This window comes from Erythranthe guttata, chromosome 4 (assembly GCF_056151865.1).
Source record: "Erythranthe guttata isolate IM_541 chromosome 4, IM_541, whole genome shotgun sequence".
Taxonomy (NCBI): Eukaryota; Viridiplantae; Streptophyta; class Magnoliopsida; order Lamiales; family Phrymaceae; genus Erythranthe; species Erythranthe guttata.
Window position 1 is genome coordinate 6347716 of NC_142536.1, and position 22498 is coordinate 6370213.

The window sequence follows — 22498 nt, forward strand, 5'->3', positions numbered from 1 at the left end:
TCGATGAACAATGCCCACCATTTTGATGTTTTGAGTTATCTAAAATTCAGAATGTAATTCATTTATGCATAACTTTATCACCCAATATTCAATCTACTTTATTCACGTTGGATTAGAAAGTTAACTCAAATGACTACAATTTTCGTGTTTTGAAAATTGCCAAAATCAGACTGGAAAATGGTCAACATCACGTTCAAGCGAAACGGTATTTGTAAAATTGAAACGACATTTAACGTTTCAAATATCGATAGGCAGCGAATATTTGCAATTTCAAATCTTCTAAGGGCAAGACCTTACTTGTTGAAAGGCCATAATATAAATAAACTTATTAAGAGCAAGATTGATATTAACAAATATAATTCCAATATTGATTTTGATAATTCATTCAAGTTAGGCTTAATTACTATTGCAAGACCAAAAAGAAAGAAAGAAAAAAAATTAAAAAAATAATAAATTGAAAAACGAGAGAGAATGCTTTAGCGGGAGAAGAGAAGAACACAAGGCGATAAGAACTACCGCCCATCTGCCAAAGGACCACCGTGCGCCGCCGCCGATGAAGCGCACCACAATCGCTTGACCGCCGTCACCATACCATTGTCACCCAACTTTCGTGCAATCGCCGGTACTTGAAGAAGAAGAAGAAGAAGAAGAAGAAGAAGAAGAAGAAGAAGAAGAAGAAGAAGAACAAGGAGAAGGAAGAAGAAGAAGAAGAAGAAGAAGAAGAAGAAGAAGAAGAAGAAGAAGAAGAAGGAGGAGGAGGTGAAGAATAAGGAGAAGGAAGAAAACGAAGAAATTCGACTTGTACATATTGATTTTTTGGCAAAAATTCTAGATGTTGATGTTGATTTTTTGCTAAAAAAACTAATATCTAGATGTCAATTTTTGTCACAAAATCGACATGTAAGTGTCGCATTTCATTTTTTACTGCGCAAATTTTCTTTTTGAAAACTAAAAAAATCGATCACCTAGCTATAAAAATATATTCATTCATAGTTTGTTTTCTAGTTTTTTTCTATAGAATCCTTGATGTCTTGTGACTCCATAATGTTATCCATTGCAATTTTTAGTAAGATTTGAGGGTTTTCAATGTTGAGGATTTTTTGAGAAGATGAATAATTGTTTTTGAAGAATGTGTGAAATGGATTTGTGAAGAAGATAAAGTGAGTTTTGTTGGTGTGGTCTTGCATAAAGGAAGTTGTGGAGTTTTGTAATTGTAGATTTTGTATTTTAGTAAATGTATAACAGTCTTTTAGTAATTCATTTGTGAAAGATTAAATTTGATTTTCCACTAAGTAATTTGTGAGATTGCATATAATCGCCGCCATATCGATATTATACGTGTAACCTTTTAAAAATATTTTCGGACATGAAAATTGGACCAAAAGTCGTAAACTAATGTATACTTCAATTTCATTCCAAAAAAAGTTAAAATTAGAAATAAGAACTTTCGAAATTGTAAATGAAAAAAAAAACAAAATTTGTTTCAAAATCGATAATTTCGATCCAATATATGGAATTCGACTTTTTTTTTCGTTTTATTATTTTCTTAGTGAAGAACTAAATGTAGGGCAAAAAAACCCCAATTTCAAAGAAATTAAATAATCTCAAAGACCAAATTTTTGCACCTTGTCTTCCTCCCTGCTTCTATTGTACTCCCAGACCAAAGTTAGTTTAGAGAGAGATGAAACTCCGGCACGCAATGGTGTGTTCGTCGAACCAGAACAGGAGTATGGAGGCGCACGCTGTGTTGAAGAGAGAAGGGTTCGACGTGGCATCGTACGGCACTGGGCAACACGTTAAGCTACCTGGTCCCTCCCTCAGAGAACCCAACGTCTACGATTTCGGCACACCTTACAAGCACATGTTCGAAGACCTTCGCCGCAAAGACACCGAATTGTATGATTGATTTCTTTTCTTTTTTTTCTCTATCCCAATAAAATATTTCTGCAATTAATTATGTGATTTTTCTGAAACAATTATTGAAGAGAATTATTGTTCCATGGATTTGCTGATTCAAATGTAAATACATATATATATATATATATATATATATATATATATATATATATATATATATATATATATATATATATATATATATATATATAATTGGATTGATTTTGGAATTGAAGTCCATAACTTACTTTGAATCAAAATCCGCGATATTTGATGCTATGTATATGTATAAATGCATTGAGCTGAGTTTTAGTTTGATGATTGATTGAGTATTTGAGCCTCACAAGTCGCAGTTTTACAGGTATCGGCGAAACGGGATACTGCCAATGCTGAAGAGGAACTTAGGAGTTAAACTTGCACCTCAGCGTTGGCAGGATAATGCAGCTGATGGTACATTTGACGTGGTGCTTACGTTTGAAGAAAAGGTTTTTGATGCGGTTATTGAAGGTTTGTATGCCTATTAACATCGTCATCGTTCTTTAGCATGTTTTAATTTGTGGAGTTAATGAACCAATTATTTGATTTACATACCCCAACAGATTACAGTTTCTCCTTATTTTCACTTGTTCGGTATCGACTGTTAGGACGAAACTATTTGGGTTGTCTTATATTTTAGCCCGTCAAGGATTCGGAATTGAACGAATTTTTTTTGTCCCAATGTAAAGGACCATTTTCCCCCCCGGAGGTTTTGGTATATTGTGACTTGAGTCGTGGTGTCATTACCGTAATTTATTATCCGTCCGACTTTGATGATAGAATTTGAAATCCCGTTGTGAAATGAATCAATCAAAACAAGCTCAACGTACCAAATAGACTCCTCTAAATGCGAGCATATATATACACATCTCTAGTTTTAGAGGAGGTTACTCGTAATTATCTTCCGTAAATTGATTAATTCAACTTGTGTAAAATATTGCAGATTTACATAATCGTAACCATGTGCTCTTGAAGCCAGTTTTAGTCATAAACTTGGAAGTAAAAGATAACCATGAGGAGGCAGCTATAGGGGGTCGGCTCGCTCTACAGCTCTGCCAAGAGGTTACATTTTCTCTTTACCCTTGTCCTAAAAACAGAAGATCTAAATAAGCAAGTTTTGACTGTTTGCTGTTAATGTGCCAGATCGAGAACACTGAAAACTGGGAGGATTCTGTCGATGATGTCATCATGAACTTCGAGAGGCAAAACCACAGGAAGCTTGTGTACAGCATCTCTTACTATTGATGTCAGCATTTGTAGCGTGGCCGGGAATTTTCTCGACCCTGCAAATTTGAACCAATGAGGGGCCACCCCACCCATAGACTAGTTAATTTCCATGTATTTTAGTATTGCCGCCCCCTTAGAAAATTTCTTACGTATATTTCCTTCCCCCCGGGAATACAAAAATCCCATTGGTACCGACTATTGATGGGTGTGAGATGAGATTATGGAGCTTTCAGGAAAGCCTTCTAATGTAACTATACATTTCTAAATTTACGTGTTCGGCTGTCATTTAAACATAACATTCTTCGGTTTACATGTTTGTGTTTCAGTTTATGCATCAAAATTGAACCAACTTAATCAGCATTTATTTACCTTTTTTAGGCGAAAAAATTAATGCACTGTATCAGGTGCACAGCGTGTGTAAAACAGAACTAGTTGATATATTTGTTTTGCGTGGGTATTTCAAGTACGGAAGCGTAATTTTGAGATGCTACGTTCGACTGACAATACACGAATGTGTGAAGGTCTAATTTGTGTTTACTGTTTATTATGAATTGTAATGGTTCACCATCCACCACCTAAAGCATGTTTAAACCAACAACACATTCGATTCAATTTCGTCGCACTCTATCCCCAAATGAAACTATGTAAGCCATCAAATTTTCAGAAAACAAGACTTTGAAAACTTTAATAAACAACAAATATTTTCACTAATATATGAACAAAGATGACTTTTTTGTTGAAATGAAACAAACATAACTTCATTTTCTAATACTCTTTTTCTTCCAACAGATTTAAGCATAATTTAACTGCTGCAATATAAAAAATAAAAAAAAAAAATTAATCTCAAAATATCAAAACATACCATTTTAGAGTAGATGTCTAGGGTACGAATACTGTCCCTCCTCTACTTCCGCAATTTGTAACATAATTTGAAATTAAAAATAAAAATAAAATATGGGGCAGAATAATGCAATAGACATTGGGTCTTCCCACCTCTCCAGGAAAATGTCAAAAGAAATTTAACCCAGTTAGGCAGAGCATGTAAGAAACTACATTCTCGGACTAGAAACACCAAATACGGGACAATCACCACCACGTATCTCTTACACAAAACTAAGTTAAACACATCTCTATTCAGTAGAAGTCTACCTTCTACAAACAACTACACACATTTCCACGTTTTCATCACCTATCAACAAATATGAACACAACAATAAGTCCTATAATAAGAGCTCTACACAACATTTTACGAGCACTTCTTCGTAAATATGTAAACTCACCAAATACCACAATCTTGCAATCCTTCCTTTTTCTTTTTTTTTTGTAAATGCTTGTGGAAAAATAAAAATTATCTTCTCCTACCGTAGTAGATTCCAGCACCCGAATGATAAATATGCCGATGTCGTGATCCACCGCTAGTCCTACTCTGTCCATCCCAAGTGGGCCGAGTGTTTGAGACTCTGCCGCCACTTTGAGTCCAGCTTGAGGGCTGAGACCCCCCTCCATTCAGTTCTTCCTCTTCTCTATCGTTGTATTCCAAGACGAGCCTTTTAATGTCTTGCTTCTCTTCAAGCTCGGCTGCTTCTTTCTGTTTAGTGCTTTGGACAAGAGAGCAATCACGGGGAATGTACATCTCCTTCGTCTGTTGCTTATTACCACGTTTGACAAGTACCTTCACGCGGATTTCTTTAGTTCCTCCATTCCCTTCATCTGTTGTATCGTCGCCACTTTCACCTTCCATTACTCTTGAGTGGTGTTCCTTGGTGGGGCCCTCAAACAGATTCATTGGTATTATCATGTTTATAGTTGGGCGTGAGCGTAACTCCAATTTTCTTGAATCCAAGCTTTCCTGCACCCGTTCGTAAAATATAATTTTAGAACATTTGATTCATACTTCAAGTAAATTTTACGCTATAATGAGAAAAGTAAAAGAGACAATTCATATAACTTCTTCCTCCGTACACTGCCACAAGTACCACAATTAGATTTATCATGTAAACCTTTAAAAGTATGAATGTTTTATTTTTTCTCAACTCCTTTTTTATACCTCTATCACTAAGTTCAAATGTGGATTACTTATGTGTTTGATGTCACAATCAATGCATTCAATAGTCTCTACTGTTCATCTTCCTCCCATCATGTATCATTCCTCTTTTGTTTATTTTTTCATGAGAGTTGTGTGCTTCAGCTTTTCTTTTTCCCACCAAAATAATTTGTCGATTTTAAAGTTTAGAATAATTTGTATTGCTTAGATTTCTATTAAATACTATTTCATATGGATTTTAATGCTGATTTTTAATCAATCAAATCATTAAACAACATATAAACAATTTACTAAAATCACATGAACTACGTGCAAATGCAGATGTCGTTTACTAGTGAACGTAAATAATAATACCAAAAGCAAATAACAAAATCTTGCCTGCATTAGGGCCCGCAGTTCTCGGTCAAAATCAGCCATCTCCTGAGGGTCAACCTCCGCCACCTTCTGCCTAACATGAACCTCGTCATCTTCATCAAAGGCGGCACCACCTCCATCATCATAATCATCTTCGCTGTCACAGCCCTCGTCTTGATTCTCTCTATCTGTTTCATCATCATCACGGTCAATACGGTCAATGGTGCCACTCCCAGAATCACTATCCGTCTCCCCAGCAACATTTTGATGCAATTCACCATTTCCCTCGACGCCGTTTGTGTGAGTTCGTCCATTGGCAGATAGAGTGCTAGAACTCTTCTTCCTCCTCGGAGGTTTTTCTGAGTCCGAGTGCTTCTCACTGTGAGACTTTTCTGTTGAAACTCTACGCTCAAGCTCTTCGAGTTCAACTAGAGCAGCATTAACCTCTTCAAATGATGAATATCTGATCATGTTTGGTCTCAACTCGACAAATAAGTCCTGAATTCATTTGCGAGTGCACGTAAGAAAGGTTATAGTCCAGATAGACTTCTAAAAATGAAAGAGCGGTTTCAAATTATTGCAACGAGATAAACAATCGATTAGAATGTGCATTTCCGTCCTACAATATTTTGAATGATCAGAACATCCTTATTGCATCAAACTGGATGTATTTTCCTAAATCCACTTTTTAGAGAAACAGTTCCGACATGAAGACGTGAAAAAAAATTGAACTCATACAAGTTAAAATACTGACCTGCAGATCGAACTCAACATCCAGGGGAAGAACACCTTTGCTCAGTATGTACCTTTGGAAATGAATCAAGAAGCGATCAAGCTTCCTCTTTGATGAACCTCTATCAAAATAATGCCCACAGGTTTCGAGAAGAGTAACAACCATTCTGATACGAAAACAGTCTTCTGGAGGATCCAATGTGTCTTGCTAGTATCATGAAATAAAGCATCCAATCAGTACTGCTTAAACTCCAAAATATCATAGCAAATAGAAGGTGTTAACTATAACAACTGAAGACATAAGATGCCAAAAATGCATGGAATTCCAGATCAGTGTAGATTTTGGATCAGTTATCAGTTAAACAATTTTTGTATAAGAAAGAAATAAATAGTCGAACTAATTTTATTTTTTATTTTGTATGCATCAAGGAAGAAACATGTAATCATTCTAGCTTATTGGCATAGTGAATGAGGATTCTGTTCCACCATATGCATAATAAGCTATTGATTCTTCAAGGAGTTGAGGTCAATAACTAAACATGCTTCAAGGAGGATATCAAAAGTTAATAGATTGACATTTTTTCATGTATATAGCAGCGAAGTGTATAAATGAAAAACTCAGTTAGAACAATAATTCCATTAAAGAACCAAACCAATGGTCTCATCACTCATGTGCACAGCATTAAGTATTTAACAATAATGAGTAAGCGTTTTTTATAGTAATCAGCAGAAAGAGATTTTAGCACAAGAAAAAATTAATCTTATCAAAGCTCCTTCAGTTTATTCTCAAATGTATATAAACGAATTGGTCCATATCAAACTGATCCATGACAAGCTAAGCATGAAAAATCTATGCAATCTAAGTTTGCAGCACACTAAATAATCTAGTTCTAAAAAATGAGCAATTTATCATAGCAAGTGAGAAATCGATACCTCTGTTGTCCCATGGCCAAAAGAAAGAATCAGATAGAGTGTATCAAAAATAACAGATGAATCTACAAGTTCATAGTTGTAGAGTTCCCCCAAGAAACGCATGTATGCAATGCGTTGTTGTTGCATTGCATAGTTATTCTGCTCTAATCCCAGTCTAATTTCCTCCAAAACCTGAATCCAAACACAGAATTACATATCTCGTCAGAGTTACCTCAACCAGTCTTCAACAAAGTTTATTATGCACAACTGGCCTATAAGACGTGCAAAATTTACGGCAACCACGGTATATTCACGAGCAACATGCTAAAGCCGAAACCACAATTACATATGGAAAACATCAAAGACGACAATGACAAATTAAGTTGATGTTTGACATAAGATAACTTAGGGTGACAAATTCTTTCCAGAACAACTAAAATATTTCTTCATCACGGACAAAAAAAAACTCCATAGGGTTAACCCTCCACGGGATTGATGGCTATTTAACTGGCCTGAACTGCACAAAAAGCAACTTAAAGCATTGCAACGTATGATCTTGTATAATAAAAATGAACGTGGCCACAAAATAATTATTTATAAGGCAACAAAATGTATCGCACCAGCAATGCATAATCCAGTGCTAAACTATGTACATAAAATTAGTCAGTGATAAGACTTTACTTATTCATGTGAAAGTTGTCTAATAATGGAAGTTAGATGTATTTTATGAGATTTAAGAATGCAACTTAAACTTTAAACTCCTGAAATTGAATGTATAACTAAGTTGGAAACTTAAGATTATTTTGAAAGAAAATAGTAAAGATTGCATGAAGTCTTTCTTTATCGATAATTAGTATTTAAGCATACCACGACATATTTATTATATAAAAATGAATGGTCTTGTGCAAACAAATCATATATTCAAAATGCCTAATTCAAGTCACATAAGTTTCACCCCAAAGGGCTAAAAATATCATGCCCCTGACTGAAAATACTCCAACGGATATTGCTTAACTGAAATGCTAGCAAACTTTTCAAACCACTCTGCATTACGAAGGAAGTACATATATATGAACACGGTCGACTGGAAGCTCATCTGTAAAAAGAATATTTGTTGATGCAACTTCATTTACAGAAACTTATTGGAATTTGAAATATGAAGGACAATGTACTTGATGAGTACACAAAAACTCTCACAAAGTATGAAAACTCAACTCATGAAAAAACTGGACAAAATATCTCCGGTTTGTAGGGTCAAAAGCAACACAAATTAATAAATCGAACTGAGATGATAAATAATTGTTCAATTGTTCACAATTGTTCCCATTTAATCCAATTGTTCAATTTCCCATTGAATCTAATTGTTCACAATGTAAACAGCATAAATTAAAGATAAAATTGCAGAACTAGACAGAATTGGAGTTTGAAGACCTAACCTCATCTACAACAGCAACTGCAAAGTCATCATGATAGCGACTTAGACCAGCAGTAAGAGATGCAACCAAATGAATCTGACCATATTTCCCCTTGTGAACCTTTAAAAAACACTTCAAAAGGTATGGCTCACATTCATTCCAAGGTAGCTTACGTAACTGTCGCAGAACATGTTCGATGGAAGACTTATCGAGATCTGAGAATAGTAGCTTCCTAATATACTGTTGAATACACCATAAACATGGTTAGGACAATTTTCCATAATACGGCAAATCATAACAGCCATGCATAGCAAAACTACCTGATGCAGAGGAGGACGAACTTTGGAGACTCGTGCAGATCTTTCTGGTGGTTTACACAGGTAATAAGCATTTTCCACCAAGGTACTCTGACGAGGGTCCAAATTTTTTACATTTTTCAAGCGCATCAGGATGTCCAACATGTTTGACATGCGTATAGTGGTCTCAGGGGACCGATAGAGAAAACGACCACACGTCTCAAGGAGATTGCAAGCAACATCTATATTATGGTGCATAAAATCATCTAAGCAAGTCTGAAATCAGAGAAAACTGTCAGCTAGTAAAAAACCCAGAAAATACTGGCTCCGTCTGACTATAACTTAGCTACCAATCTAAGAGGACGAACATGAACTAAAATTGAAATCATTTATTACATTTCCATCCATTGAAGCAGTATAGCACATATCACTTCAACAATAAGCAAAAGAAATGTGGGACCGCCAAAAACTCAATGATTGAGTGTATCACATAGCAAATTTAGAAACAAAAATCTTATATTGCCTCACACAATGGGAGAAAATACTCACTATAGCAGCAAACAGATAAAACATAAGGCAAACAAGCTCTTCTCATAACAGTAAAGCATAATCTTTGGAATGTAATAGACAACATGTAGAGAGATGGGGTCAGTTGGAAACTGATTTGATGCATAAGCAATATACTTTTTCCTACCTTTAGACAGCTGAAAACCATGCCAGTAGGGGCAATCTTAAACTTGCAAAGTTCCCCAATAAAGCGAATGTTCCTGATTTTTGTTTCAATATTCATTTGATCCTGCAAAATATAGGACAATTAATGTTTAGAATATATATGACAAGAATGCATTTCAGTTTGAATATAATGCATATGAAACTACTACCCACCTTCTTATTGGTTAAACTGTTGAATTCATCCTCCAGCAACTGCAAGAGCATGGATGATACATCTTTCATACAAGTTGACAGTGTGGCAACCATGCGCGAGTAGTATGGCAACAGCTCCAGAGATGTCCTTGGAACATTGAACAAAGCCCTCGCAAGCTTTTTCCTACTGGACTTTGAATTCAAATAGCAAAATTCAACCTGAAAAAATTAGAATGGATTATTAGATCTTTATCTTCACATCTATAGCAAAAATGACTGAAAGGTTGCAATGAAGCTTGGGGAAGAAAGGTAAAATTTACTGTCAGTTGGTCAATCAGGTCGCGGCTCACACAGGTCGGAAGCCTATGCAGCAAGGCTTCGAGATTTGTTCCATCGAGACCTTTAGTTTTATCCCTTTCACTTTCTCCTCTTTTATCAGTATCCTTCTCTTTTCCCTTTTCTTTGTCAGATTCTTTAGACTTCTCTTTGTCTTTTTCTTCTTTATCGTGAGTCGGCTGTACAGTTTCAGAATCAGCCGAAACCTCGGTATTTTCTTGTGCATCTATCTGGACTTTGTCTGATTCAGGAGTGACATCCTTTCAAAGACACAATATCATGTAAGGGGAGGCCCATAACAAGAAACTCGAACTAACAAACAGTAGGATCGTAGCCCATAGAAATGTAATAGAATAAATTATTTATCATCTCGGTCAAACAATGACACCGTGTGAAGAACACGAGTTTGACAGCCCCCAACATATTAACAAGAGAAAATATAAAGCAGCTTTTGTAAACAGCCATACAGAACTGATGTGCAGATCTTCAAAAAAGAACATAACTAAGACCATTTTTTTCAAAAAATAATCTTGGAGTTGAACTCAAAATGTTCGATGATTTGAAGGATTTATAACCAATTAACCAACAATCCCGTCCCCCAATGAGCAAAAAGAAGAATGAAAAAAGGAAGAAAACATATCGTACACGAGGAGCATGGATACCATATTGCTCAGTACATAGCTAATGAAGCTTGCTAGAAACAAGCTAATTACCAGCACCACATAATGATAACTGGAAACCGCACATAGTTACTAACTGCAGTAAGGATAACTTGAAAGGTTTTTCTAGTGGGAAAAGCAAGAAGTTACAAAAAGTGACTGGATATACCAATCAACTATTTGTGAAGAGAACTAAAATAAGGTAAAGTACTTACATTTAGTTCTTGTGTCTTTGAAGATTGCTCATTCTTTGTTTCTGCCTCTCCCAGCAATACAGCGGGAACGAATGCTCTAAACAAGAATAATCAGTTTTAAATATGAGTCCACATTATTTTATTTAAGGAAGAACACATTAATTGAATCATGAACCAGCACCTAAGGTCTGGAAGGCATTCATAGAAAGCTCTAGTATCTTCATCATCCCACAGGGCTTCCATAGCAGAAGACTCCTTGCCTGCAACAGGAGATGAAGCATTCTCCCCTGATGTGACTCTGGTTGTATGACCATCATCTGGCATCACAGGAGGTTGCATATCAAGAGCTTCTGCTAAACTACAGGAACAAAAAAAAGAAGTGACAATATTCAGCAGAACCACAGACGAAAGGAAAAGAAAAAAGACCAGGGAAATGCAGGTGCAACACAAGTGCGAAAAAAAACACAAGCCAGGACACCGGAAAACTATGACAGACAGAACTAATAGCATTCCTGAAGATATTATACAGTTGGCTCGATATAGGATATAGAAGTCTAGAAGGGCATATTCACAATCAACTCACGATGAGATGCCACGACTTAGATGGTCGTACGATTTCCGAAGCTTTTCATATGAAGAGGCATTTTCCTCACTTAATTCACCTTTGGCATTCAGAATCTTCGCATTTTCATGCTCCATTTGGCGAAGTGACTATCATTTAGGAATTAAAAAGATAATCAGTTAAATAATTAGGGCATCCATAAGGACACCCGCGTATTAATAAATAAATAAGTAAAATAGAAATATAACACCAAAAATTCATAAGGTACTGAATTCCTTACACTATGTTCAGCGTGAAGAAGTTCCACAACAGCATCATAGTATGTTTGAAATGCTTTATGAAATGACTTTTTCTGATCTGCCGTGATATTAAGGCCCTTGAGAAACTGTGAAATATCAGCACAAACAAAATTAATTCAACTGCAAAATGATTGACATATTATATCTACTCAATTCTGAAATAATCATATCAATTCATGCGGTCAAAACTACATTACAGAACATGCTGTCAGGTAAACATATGTACTTTCTGGTAATAGAGGCGACCATCACAAAATTAAGCTATCAGTCAACTTAAACAACTGATAATCATTCATCCATCAACATCATAGGGAAATCACACCATGCATCTTGTACCATTATATGACGATGGGCTACGAGTTATATTTGGCCACAAAAAATAGAAGATTTACCTCAAACTAAACCTGCCTATAAATCAACATGAAAAGTCTATACTGATCAACTTTTGGCTTTGTCCCATATATATAACCATAAATCTTTTGCATAATTTAGGAACTTGGATCTTAAGACTTGAAGCATTAAAACAAGTTTACGTCAATGAACAGAAACTATGTGAAGCCACAAAATCATCAATTTAGTAAAAAACTAGTTTAATCAGAGTCCTCAGCCCAACCGTAGAAGGTAGACCAACAATTTAAAAATTTACAATAACATGCATAACCAACAAGTTAAATAAGTTATACCTCTTCATAAATATCTTGTCCAGTTAGTGGGAGTCCAAGAAGAAACCTTCCTTGTCGAGCAAAACCAGCAAGAAGGGACAAATTTGTCTGGGTTGCATCACGGTTCTTCAAATGCTCTGCGCTAGTTAGATCCTTAATGATCTGTGTGAAGATGGCACAATTTTCCACAACTCCAACAAAGTATAATTCCAAAAGAAGCTTCAAAGTACTCCTCTTCTTCATAGCCCTTGAATTATTATCTGCTTCCAAATCTTCTGCAGATTTATCCGGAATGAAAACTTTTTGGAGACCTTTAACAAGACTAGACGAGAAGTCTGTGTATCTTTGATGAAGCAAAGAACAGATCTGATGCCAGAAAACTCTTATTAAAAATATTTCAGTAAGGGTCAGAGAACAAGTAAAAACTCACATAAACAGTAGAAAAAAAAGCTGATAACCTTTATCATTTAATCATGAATATGCTAATTGACAGTCGTCTAACAATTAAAGTGCATTTTCTGCAATTGTTTAGCTCATTTGAGACCAATATGACGGATTTCAACTTATTTGTACCATAAATAGTTGAATAGTATGTCCCTACCCCTGAATATTATTTGATCTGAAATATAACTTTGAAATTCACCAAATCATTGTTCCACGAAAGGGTTTTCTGAAATTGATGCATTAAATTTTCTTCAAGGCTTAAAGTGTTTCCCAAGTGCAACCATGTGAGTTAAAAAATTCACAATTTACGGGCAAGTACGGAAGTACCAAAAGAGGTGGAATGGCAAGTCTCTTCACATTTTCTCATTCTGTTGAGCACATGTATTCCACATATCATTTGAATATCCACCAATAATTCAGGGCAATTTTACTGGTTAAACATTACAGACCTTCTCATGTAAGTTATGATTATTAATCTTTACATTAAACAGACAATCAGATTCATTTACAGCTTCATTATGAACCAACCATAGGTCAGTGGGAAACTAAATATCCAATGTTGAAACAAAAACAAGAAAATCAAAGGAACCAAGTGCTCAAAACATATGGGTTTAGGGGCAAAATGAGGGATGAAACTCGAACAAAATAAAAGTTTTTTTCTTTTTTCGGTTGGGGGGTGAGGTAAGCTACTTTCCAGAAATCCATATACAAGAGTTGACTAGATTAAACTACTATCAAATCAATTACGAAGTCTGAATTCCCTGAATGAAAGATGAGAAAGTTATGGAATCACAATGCACCAACACAAAAACCCAAGAGTGACACTCCTAATCCAGATCAATAATTGAATTTTGATTCATACAAGAGAAACTAAACAGTAAACCAGCTACCCGTAGCAACTATATAAACATAATCTCAAGTTCGATTAATTAGTAACTACTACTTCCACAATACATAACCATAAATCATTATCCTTGGGCACATTGCCATAAGCTTTGAGTAATTGAGTTCAAAAGATGCGAAAAGATTATAAGTCCATGAAATTGCAAATAGAAGGCAAACAGCTAATGAATAGCTACCTGTACAGCAGGTTGTATGTCAGCAGCTTTAAGCTTTGCATCACAGATAGCAGTTACTGCTTCGCTCACAAATTTGCTTAAATTTACACTGCGCAAATCATCCATTATACTTTCTCGCTGATCTTCATTGATCTGCTTTAATTTTTTAATGACAGTTGTGTTGCGCTTGATGCTGGGATCCAATGTTCTGAGAAAGACGGTGTCTACAATAAACAAGTAGCAAATCAACAGTTAATACAAGATAACTCCCATCCCAAAGAATATATCGCTCATGTCAACTTTGAAGTGTGTATTTACGGAAAAAGATTGGTGCTCTACAAGTTCTACACAAGTGCAAAGGCTACCTAGACTATGATGACTTGAGACTCATGGCTAAATTATAGTAAGCAGATGGGAAAATGGAAATTCAAGCCCTGCTGAACTTTATGAGCGCAGCCGCAAAGGAACATGACAGTTGTTTGGTGCTAGCAACAAACCAATCAATAAAGCGCTCGAAAATATTTTTTTTGGGCAAATTGAAGGAACATCTTCTAAGGAAATACTTTCTCAGTGGCAACATATCACATCAAGCAAGAAATAAAATGCACCATATCTTCAACCAAAGCCATATTTATCCATGTTGCATTTGACGGGAATGTTAGGAAATATGTATGAATTACAAGATAGAGATAAGGAGCGGAAAGACAGTGGATAAATGTAAAATGTGCTAGATTAAAACCTCTTTCTACATCTGGGGTAAAAATGGCAAAAAAATGCAAGCGATAGATATCATATTTATTCAGAATCAGCATTTCATGCAATCACTAATGAGTGGGTACAGAAACCTAGCTAAATATAACATCCCAGAATAAATTATCTAAGAGAGGTATAGATATTGGCCATCCATCACTCCTTCAACTCAACATGTGTCTGAAGAATATGAATTGATTGGCACAACAAAATTAGGTTCCGTCTAAAAAAAAGATCCTTTTCAAATTCATTTTTTTCCCAATTGTAGCTCTTCTTAGTACCAACCTTAAAAGGTTCCTTTTACATTCATCTCCGTCAATGCACCATATTATATTCACAGAAGCTTCATCCTAATCCTCAGCTTAGAAATCTCAATTAAGAAATTAAAAAAAAATATACAAAGCTCCTTAGATTAAGTTCAGTGAAGTATCTGCATAACCAGATTCAAAAATTGAATGTGTAATACTACATTTGTAAGACATCAATGATTGCGCTTCGATGCATAAAGAAGCAAAACCAAATTGCTTTGAAATTTAGTTGATATACTATAAGAAGAAACTTATGCATTTAAAGGAAATTGGCATCTTGTTGGCTGAGCACGTGAATCTTTTGTGTGTCAACAAATGGGCTGAGAAATGGCGAATTGAGAGACCGATAGAGTCCACAAATATTTACGTATACAAGTAAGATAATAATTTTGCTAAATGTATCTCTAGCAGGGAGCACAATATCCAGAAGCAGAAATTCAAATTGTAGCCGATTCACTGTAGTCATTTGATTAAATTAATGGGACTCCAAATATTTCAAAAACTATATTAGACAGTGTGTACATATTCAACTGCAAATAAAAGACCGGAAGCTAACTCTGCAACTAATTTTAGTGTGAAGTTCAACTTAATTCCTCTATAGAAAATACTAACCAGGTCTGTCGGGGTTCAAATTACTTTGACGCAGAGCCATCTTTGCTTCAACCGATTTCTTAATTTCCTCGAGACGAGCAACAGCTTCCTGCACCATATAAATCAGTTCAAATGCAATTCTGATAAGAGCACCTAAACTTCCAGAATGATAAAAACATACGTGTATATTCTTGCAGGAACAACAAATTACCACAGCCAAAAAGCGAAAAATCAATTACAAAAACTTAAATTGAAGTAAACAACAGAACAACGAACGCTAAACACTGTGGCTCGGCTTTCAAATCGAATCAATTGTGTTACCACATATGAAGGGGGGAACAAAAATCTACTGCGAGCAACAACATAAAAAAAGGGGACAAATAAGTAAAATTAGAATTGTGTGACCTCGTCGCCGTGTCTTCCCTCATCATCGTGCTTCTCCTGGTGTTCGCCGCCGACATCGTCGCCGTGTTCCATCTTCTAGACTGTAAAACGCGGAGGAGAAGAGCCGGGTGCGGTGGTGGGGGTTGGAGGTGGATCGGCTGAGGTGGGGGATTAGTAGCGTCTGCGAGATATGGGTTGGGGGTTGAAGGTTATGGCAGAATTGGGATATTTTAATTTTAATTTTAATTTTAATTTAAACTCTCGATTTACAAGAATTTATCATTTTCTTTTTTATTTTTAATAAAAATATTTTTCACTCAATTATGTTGGTGCGTTATATACAAAAAAATGTATTTAGCAAAAGAGTAAACCCTAGATAATATAATTAAGTTTTATAAGTTCGACCTATATATAAATCATTTGCAATTGGAATTCAAACTCGTTATTTAACTCAACGCTCTCTTATTCCGTCGATTAAGTAGTTGGACGAAGTTTAACAAAATGCATGTTCTACACTTTTAAATAAACTAATTTTATTTTTAATGAGTCGTAGTCGTCTAAATAGTTACTATAGATACAAATTTTGAAAATATACGAATTTTTACTTGAAAATTCAAACCACCGCAAAAATAGTATAAAATGGACAGACATGACCACAATTTTTTTTATCTTTATCCGCCAATTCCACGATCCGAACAATCGGGTTATGTTTGGAAAACCCCGACCCCTAAATGATCATTGGAATGTCGGTTTTCAGCTGATATATCAAAATTGTTGATTTAGAAAGTTACTTAATCGTGAGCGTTGTTAATTCACAATAATTACTAGATCGTGTAGGTTTAAATAAATGTAAAGACGTATCAGCTTCACAAAGCAGCAATTTGACAAAATAACGATCAGAGCCATTATACTCCGAGCTCAATTTTGTATTCTACTAGAAAAAACTAATGCATAAATAATTTGAGTTCGAGTATAATGGCTCTAATCTTTATTTTGTAACAAAATTTTGGGTTTCAACTTGTAACAAAAATTACCGAAAATGTTGGTTTTGATCCGCAACATTAATCCTTTTCCGGATCCATTTTGATTTTGTTATGATTCCTTAGGAAAAAGATCGATTCTATTAAGCACACAAAATTATATAGAAAGAAACAATGTCGCTTACCGTATTTTCTCAGATCAGCTACACATTAATTCGCACATCAGCTATGTCGCACGGACACGGGGAAACAGGGAAACGGACACGAGAAAACTCCGTTTTTCTAAAAAGTTGGATACGGGAACATGGGAAAACACGTTAATAATAAAAATATAGTGATGCATCCATAATTTCTAAAAAAAATATTATAATATTTAATATCATTCCACAAATTACATTCAGGGCATATAAATTTATTTTAGTATGGAATTAATATCTACAAAAATATTAAAACACCATTAGAAGTGAAAAAGAGGCATACCATTTAAGATTTTTTTATGCGACTGCAGTTCCGAGTTTTTATTTGAAATGAAATTTGGATTTATTTTGTGTGGAAACACGTTTCCAAATTTTCATTATTATCATAAAACATTCCCGAAACTTTTAAATATATATGGAAACAACCCCGAAATGTTTCCGATAGGTATCATGGAGTTCCAAAACGTGGAAATGCGTGTAGATTGAAATTTCCGAGCATCATAGCACATCAGTGATGAATAATTTCTGCGCAACCGGTTATTTATTTTCGAAAAATTGCACTAATTAAACATGACTGCGATAAATTTAGACTTCACAGAAACTTATAGATGCCGAAAGAACTAAAGGAACTAACATACAGTACACCCATACAGGAGATCACAGTCTTCAAGAAAACATAAAAACTCGGTTACGGTAACTACTAGTATTATTCTACTCCTCTTTGTAGCTCTTTTCCACTTCCTCCATGCTTTGTATATCCCTATGATACTTGCAGATTCGGTAGATACACCTATATTTACACAATTTAAAAGCACGCATGTAAGGAATAGTGTGAGAAATAATTCGAGGGGTAAAGATTACATACGAAGCCAAAGCCGTTTTTTTACCAGTAAAGAAGGCATGCGGAAACACACAAGACTGCATTCCTCTGAGCCTTGTAGGTCTGCACATCTCATCAATTAATGGCAGCAAAGATTAGCAAAACAAATGGCTAAAACTAGCAATACATATATATATAACTCAGCTTCTTCAACTATTTTTTTCTAGTTAAATGAACAGTTGGTTTCCCAAAGGATATAATATAACCAACGGCAAGAGATGGTCGATTCTTGCTGGAGCAAGAGCAAACGTCCAAAAATATTAGTACCACACCATTAAGAAAATCTTTATTAAATCCAACAGTCTAGGGAGAATAATGGAAAATATATTAAAAAATTTTAGAACGGCAAAAAGAACAGCAGATGAGGTGCCTTGGTTCAAAAGTTGCATCACTCGTTACCTTCGTCAATTTGAATTAAAAAAAAAAAAGAAGAAAAAAAAAACCTTCATGGTCATTTGCAATCAGAAGATCTTATTAAATCTAACAGTTAATTGAGAATTATGGAAAATGAGAAGTTGATAAAAAAGGCACATAGGAAAAAATGATGAGATTATCGGTACAAAAGTTGCATTTTACAATGTCATTGCAATAAATAAAAAAGATCTTTATAAATCCAACTGTCCCCGGGGAATTAGGAAAATAAAAACATAAAAAAATGCAACGAGGAAAAATAGACAGAGATGCAGTAGTACAAAGGTTGCATTACATGCTATCTTCATCGATTTGTCATCAGACATTGGCTGTACTTTCACAATTCTACATTGTACAATGATATTGACACACAGACAAATTATTTTTTTCTAACAAATAAGCATACCGGAAATTCTCAAGCTACATGCAGACGAGACTCGATCGAAACTAATGCCACGCTAAGATAAAAAAAAAAAGTATCTAATACATCATCGAAGAATTACTTTCATTAATATGTATATACAACTATGAGGAAACTATGCAGCATAAAAATGAAATAATTATTTCAGTGACTCAGACAAATCACGTCTACAGTTTCTATATATACTTGCATTACTTTAGTTAATGCTACACATTTAAATAGAAATACATTCAGAAAAGGAGCACGCATAAAAATACATTCGGGAAGTCTAGAAGAGGTCCAATTCTCAAAATCTATTGTATATTTCCTATGTGAAACTTATATTTGCGTTAAATAAATTATTAGTTTAAAAATTATGTAAGTTTATAGCCAGAGACGCCGAGTTGAGCTCTAAAATAGTGGCTCTATCACTTCGATTAGATGGGCACAAACAATTAACAAACAATCACTGGTGTTCTGCTTAATGTCTAGTTCAAAACAAGCATAAATTCTTCCAAAATAAAATAAATTTAATGGAGAAATGATGATCAATTTCACTTATATCAACAATCACTATAAACAGTTTTACGAAGAAAAAAAAAACTGCCGAAAAGAATTAAAATCAAAATAATGAAATTGAAGAGAGAGAAACTAATCACCGATTTCTCATAGCGATCTCTCTCAGCAGCAGTGCAGGTCTCTCCACTGCACATCAATCGGTGCTCGTTCTTCCAATATATATCTACAAACAAAAATTATAAACAACCGAATCCAAATAAAAATTAAAAAAATTCACAATAAATCGGGGGAAAAAAAGGAGAAGAAAGTTGCGTACCGAGAAGCTGAAAAGCTGAAAACGGAATTATGAACAGCGACGGCTGGAGAACGAGCGAGACGAGCGATGTGATGCGAGATTTAATCGCTTTCGGCGACGGCAGAGTCAGGATAATTGCCACGGCGGCCTCCGCCGCCACAACGTACGCCAGTATCATCCACTGCAACGCCATTTCTTTCTCTCTCTCTCTCTGATTGTATGATTTTCGAGGTAGATTCTGGGGTTTCCTTTTTTGTGGGTGTGTGATTGAATTGAATGAGATCCGGGGACAGTGTTTTGTTTGCTTTCGAGCTTAATGGGCAGAGAAGGTTGGAGAAGGTTCCTACTTCGTAATTTCAGTCGGTCATTTGATTCGATTTGCAGTTTGCCCCCTCAATTGTATACGTGTTAGCAGTTTCCTCCTTATAATATTTTTCGGGGGTTTGTTAGAATTTTTACTAATTTTAATTTTCTAATTAATGTTTGCAAAAATTTATTTAAAAGTAGTAGTTAGTGATTGTGTTTGCAAATTATCTGGAAAATAAACTAAATTAGAAAATGCATGTATATGGGTGTTTTTAAAGTTATAGCTTAAAACATCTTATTTTAAGAGAAGCAAAAACAAAAGTTTGTTTTGCAAACACCTAAAAACTAATTATGTGCACAAAAAAAGCTCATAATCTATTTCTAAAAGCATTTGCAAACACCACGTAAGACTATGTTTGATAATATTAAGTGATAACTGAAAAACTATTGCATCTGAATAATATTATTTTACTATGTTACCCTCACATAATTATTAAACATATATTTTTTACTAATAAAACTATCGCTAATATATCTAGATAAAATATTTAACTATAACCGTTGTTATTATTATATTTATATTTATTTTCACAAAATTAGTCTAAATTATACATTTATGACATATATAAAAATATAATATTTCAATATGATTCTAATATTTCACTATAAATAACTAAACGATAACAAAGTAAAAATGAAAAATAAATAAATTCCACTATTGCAATAGTGGAAGGACCAAATGTGGCAAAACAGATTTTTAATATAGAATAATGATTCAAAAACCCAAGTTATATAATACTAGATTTTTGGTCCGTGCGATGCACGGGATTGAAGCAAAAATAATACAAAGTAAAGTTCAATTTAAAGGACAAAATACAATTCGTTTTGATATTTTGATATATATATATATATATATATATATATATATATATATATATATATATATATATATATATATATTGATGATAATCCCCCATTCATAAACTTTTTTTGCCATATTTATTAATTTAACTTTATATTTTGGGGAAATTAGTGATAACACCCTAGTTTTGAAAATATATATGAGGAGGTCCAATAAATTTTTTAGCTCTAGTCAAAAACCCAAATTTTGATCTTAATTAGTGAGACCCCCCCTGGACAATTTGAAATACCCATTTTACCCTTTTAGTTTTAAATCTAATATATGCCCTAATCTCTCTTTACCCACACGTTTCAATCACCGCCGTTTCTCCCTCTCTCTTCATCTCCCCTCTTTCTTACTCTCTCTCGCCAGATCTGGCTCATCTCCCCCTCTTTCTTCCTCTTTCTTACTCTCTCTCGCCAGATCTGGCTCCGACAATGAAGAGAAAGAAAAAGCGCAAGCCAAATTCTCCACCATCCGCTACGCAGCCGCACCGCCGTCGAAAAGCTAACCCCTTTCATTATTTTTTTTTGTGTTTTGTTTGTATTATTTTGTGTAATCTGTGTGAAATTTTTGTTAATTGTTTTAGCTGCTTTTGTTTTCTCTGTCTTTGAATTTCAAATCTCAAGCTATGGATAATTCTCTGTTGCCTGCGTTTTTACACATCACAAAAGTTGATACCTGAAGCTTTGAATTATTTTAATTTGTGAGTCATTAATTGAAATTGATAGTAGTAATCTAGCTTCATCTCTTTCTTAGACTCTCTCTCTCACACACACACACACACACACTTTGAAGCACTCTGTGTGGGGGTGATTTTAATTACCAATTACTTGGGGAAGGAATAGTACAGAGGGGAGTGAAAGTGCGTGCGTTGAGTGTGTGTGAGTGTGTGTGTGTGTGTGTACGAATTGTGAGGGATTGTTGAGGGTTTGTGTTTTGTTTTATTTTATTGATGTGTGTACATGGACTAAATGTTTGAATAATTGTTAGTTTGAGTGTTGATATGCAAGTTGTTTCCGGAGTTTGCAGTATCTGTACAAAATGTTTTGTCATTCCCTAAATCAATATATATGCATTCTTTTTGTTTTTTTTTTTGGTGTTTTTTTTTTGTTTTTTTTGTTTTTTAATTTTAAATCGTGTTCATATAATTTGAGTATAATAATGGATATGCTGCATCGTAGAATTTTGGTTTTTCGTTTAACAATAAACATGCTGCAATTTGCTCGTTTTCTCGACATTGTTTGCTCCGAAATCCTCGTATTATACAGTCTTGAATGTTCTTGAATAAATTATGGAGCTTCGAGTGAAGTGCAAATAGCATATATATATATATATAGTCATATGTGGTCACATACTTATATATATAGTCACATGTGGTCATATACACGTAGTCATATATAGTCACATATGGTCATATACATGTAGTCATATATAGTCACATGTGGTCATATACATGTAGTCATATATAGTCAAGTGTAGTCATATACATGTAGTCATATATAGTCACGTGTGGTAATATATAGTTATGTATAAGCTATGTACTAACATGTAGTCATGTATGAGTTATGCGAGGAGTATATGCT

General features: G+C 34.6%; 3 protein-coding genes across 4 annotated transcripts; 1 reads left to right on the forward strand and 2 right to left on the reverse strand.

Moving 5' to 3' along the window:
- The first annotated feature begins 1540 nt into the window (after nt 1-1540).
- Nucleotides 1541-3469, forward strand: LOC105972309 (Ssu72-like family protein). Its single transcript, XM_088816721.1, has 4 exons — nt 1541-1896; nt 2258-2403; nt 2876-2994; nt 3076-3469. Exons 1-4 carry the CDS (start codon nt 1682-1684, stop codon nt 3175-3177), a joined length of 582 nt encoding a protein of 193 aa, XP_088672847.1. The 5' UTR covers nt 1541-1681; the 3' UTR covers nt 3178-3469.
- Nucleotides 3470-4201: 732 nt separating this feature from the next.
- On the reverse strand, nt 4202-16382 carry LOC105972308 (regulator of nonsense transcripts UPF2). 2 transcript variants are annotated; one of them, XM_012997246.2, is made up of 17 exons: nt 16045-16382; nt 15661-15748; nt 14012-14214; nt 12510-12854; nt 11808-11912; nt 11549-11676; nt 11147-11323; nt 10987-11062; nt 10097-10372; nt 9798-9995; nt 9607-9708; nt 8937-9188; nt 8638-8856; nt 7223-7393; nt 6312-6497; nt 5582-6055; nt 4202-5008 (listed from the first exon to the last, which is right to left on the reverse strand). In XM_012997246.2, the coding sequence occupies exons 1-17, from the start codon at nt 16114-16116 to the stop codon at nt 4508-4510; spliced, it is 3573 nt and encodes a 1190-aa protein (XP_012852700.1). In that variant the 5' UTR covers nt 16117-16382; the 3' UTR covers nt 4202-4507. The 2 variants fall into 2 exon arrangements, with proteins under 2 accessions (XP_012852700.1, XP_012852701.1); XM_012997247.2 differs by having other exon boundaries at nt 12510-12870; nt 16045-16331.
- Nucleotides 16383-17722: 1340 nt separating this feature from the next.
- LOC105972423 (B-cell receptor-associated-like protein) lies at nt 17723-20346 on the reverse strand. Its single transcript, XM_012997379.2, has 4 exons — nt 19727-20346; nt 19551-19633; nt 18088-18143; nt 17723-17990 (listed from the first exon to the last, which is right to left on the reverse strand). The coding sequence occupies exons 1-4, from the start codon at nt 19896-19898 to the stop codon at nt 17912-17914; spliced, it is 390 nt and encodes a 129-aa protein (XP_012852833.1). The 5' UTR covers nt 19899-20346; the 3' UTR covers nt 17723-17911.
- Nucleotides 20347-22498: the final 2152 nt, after the last annotated feature.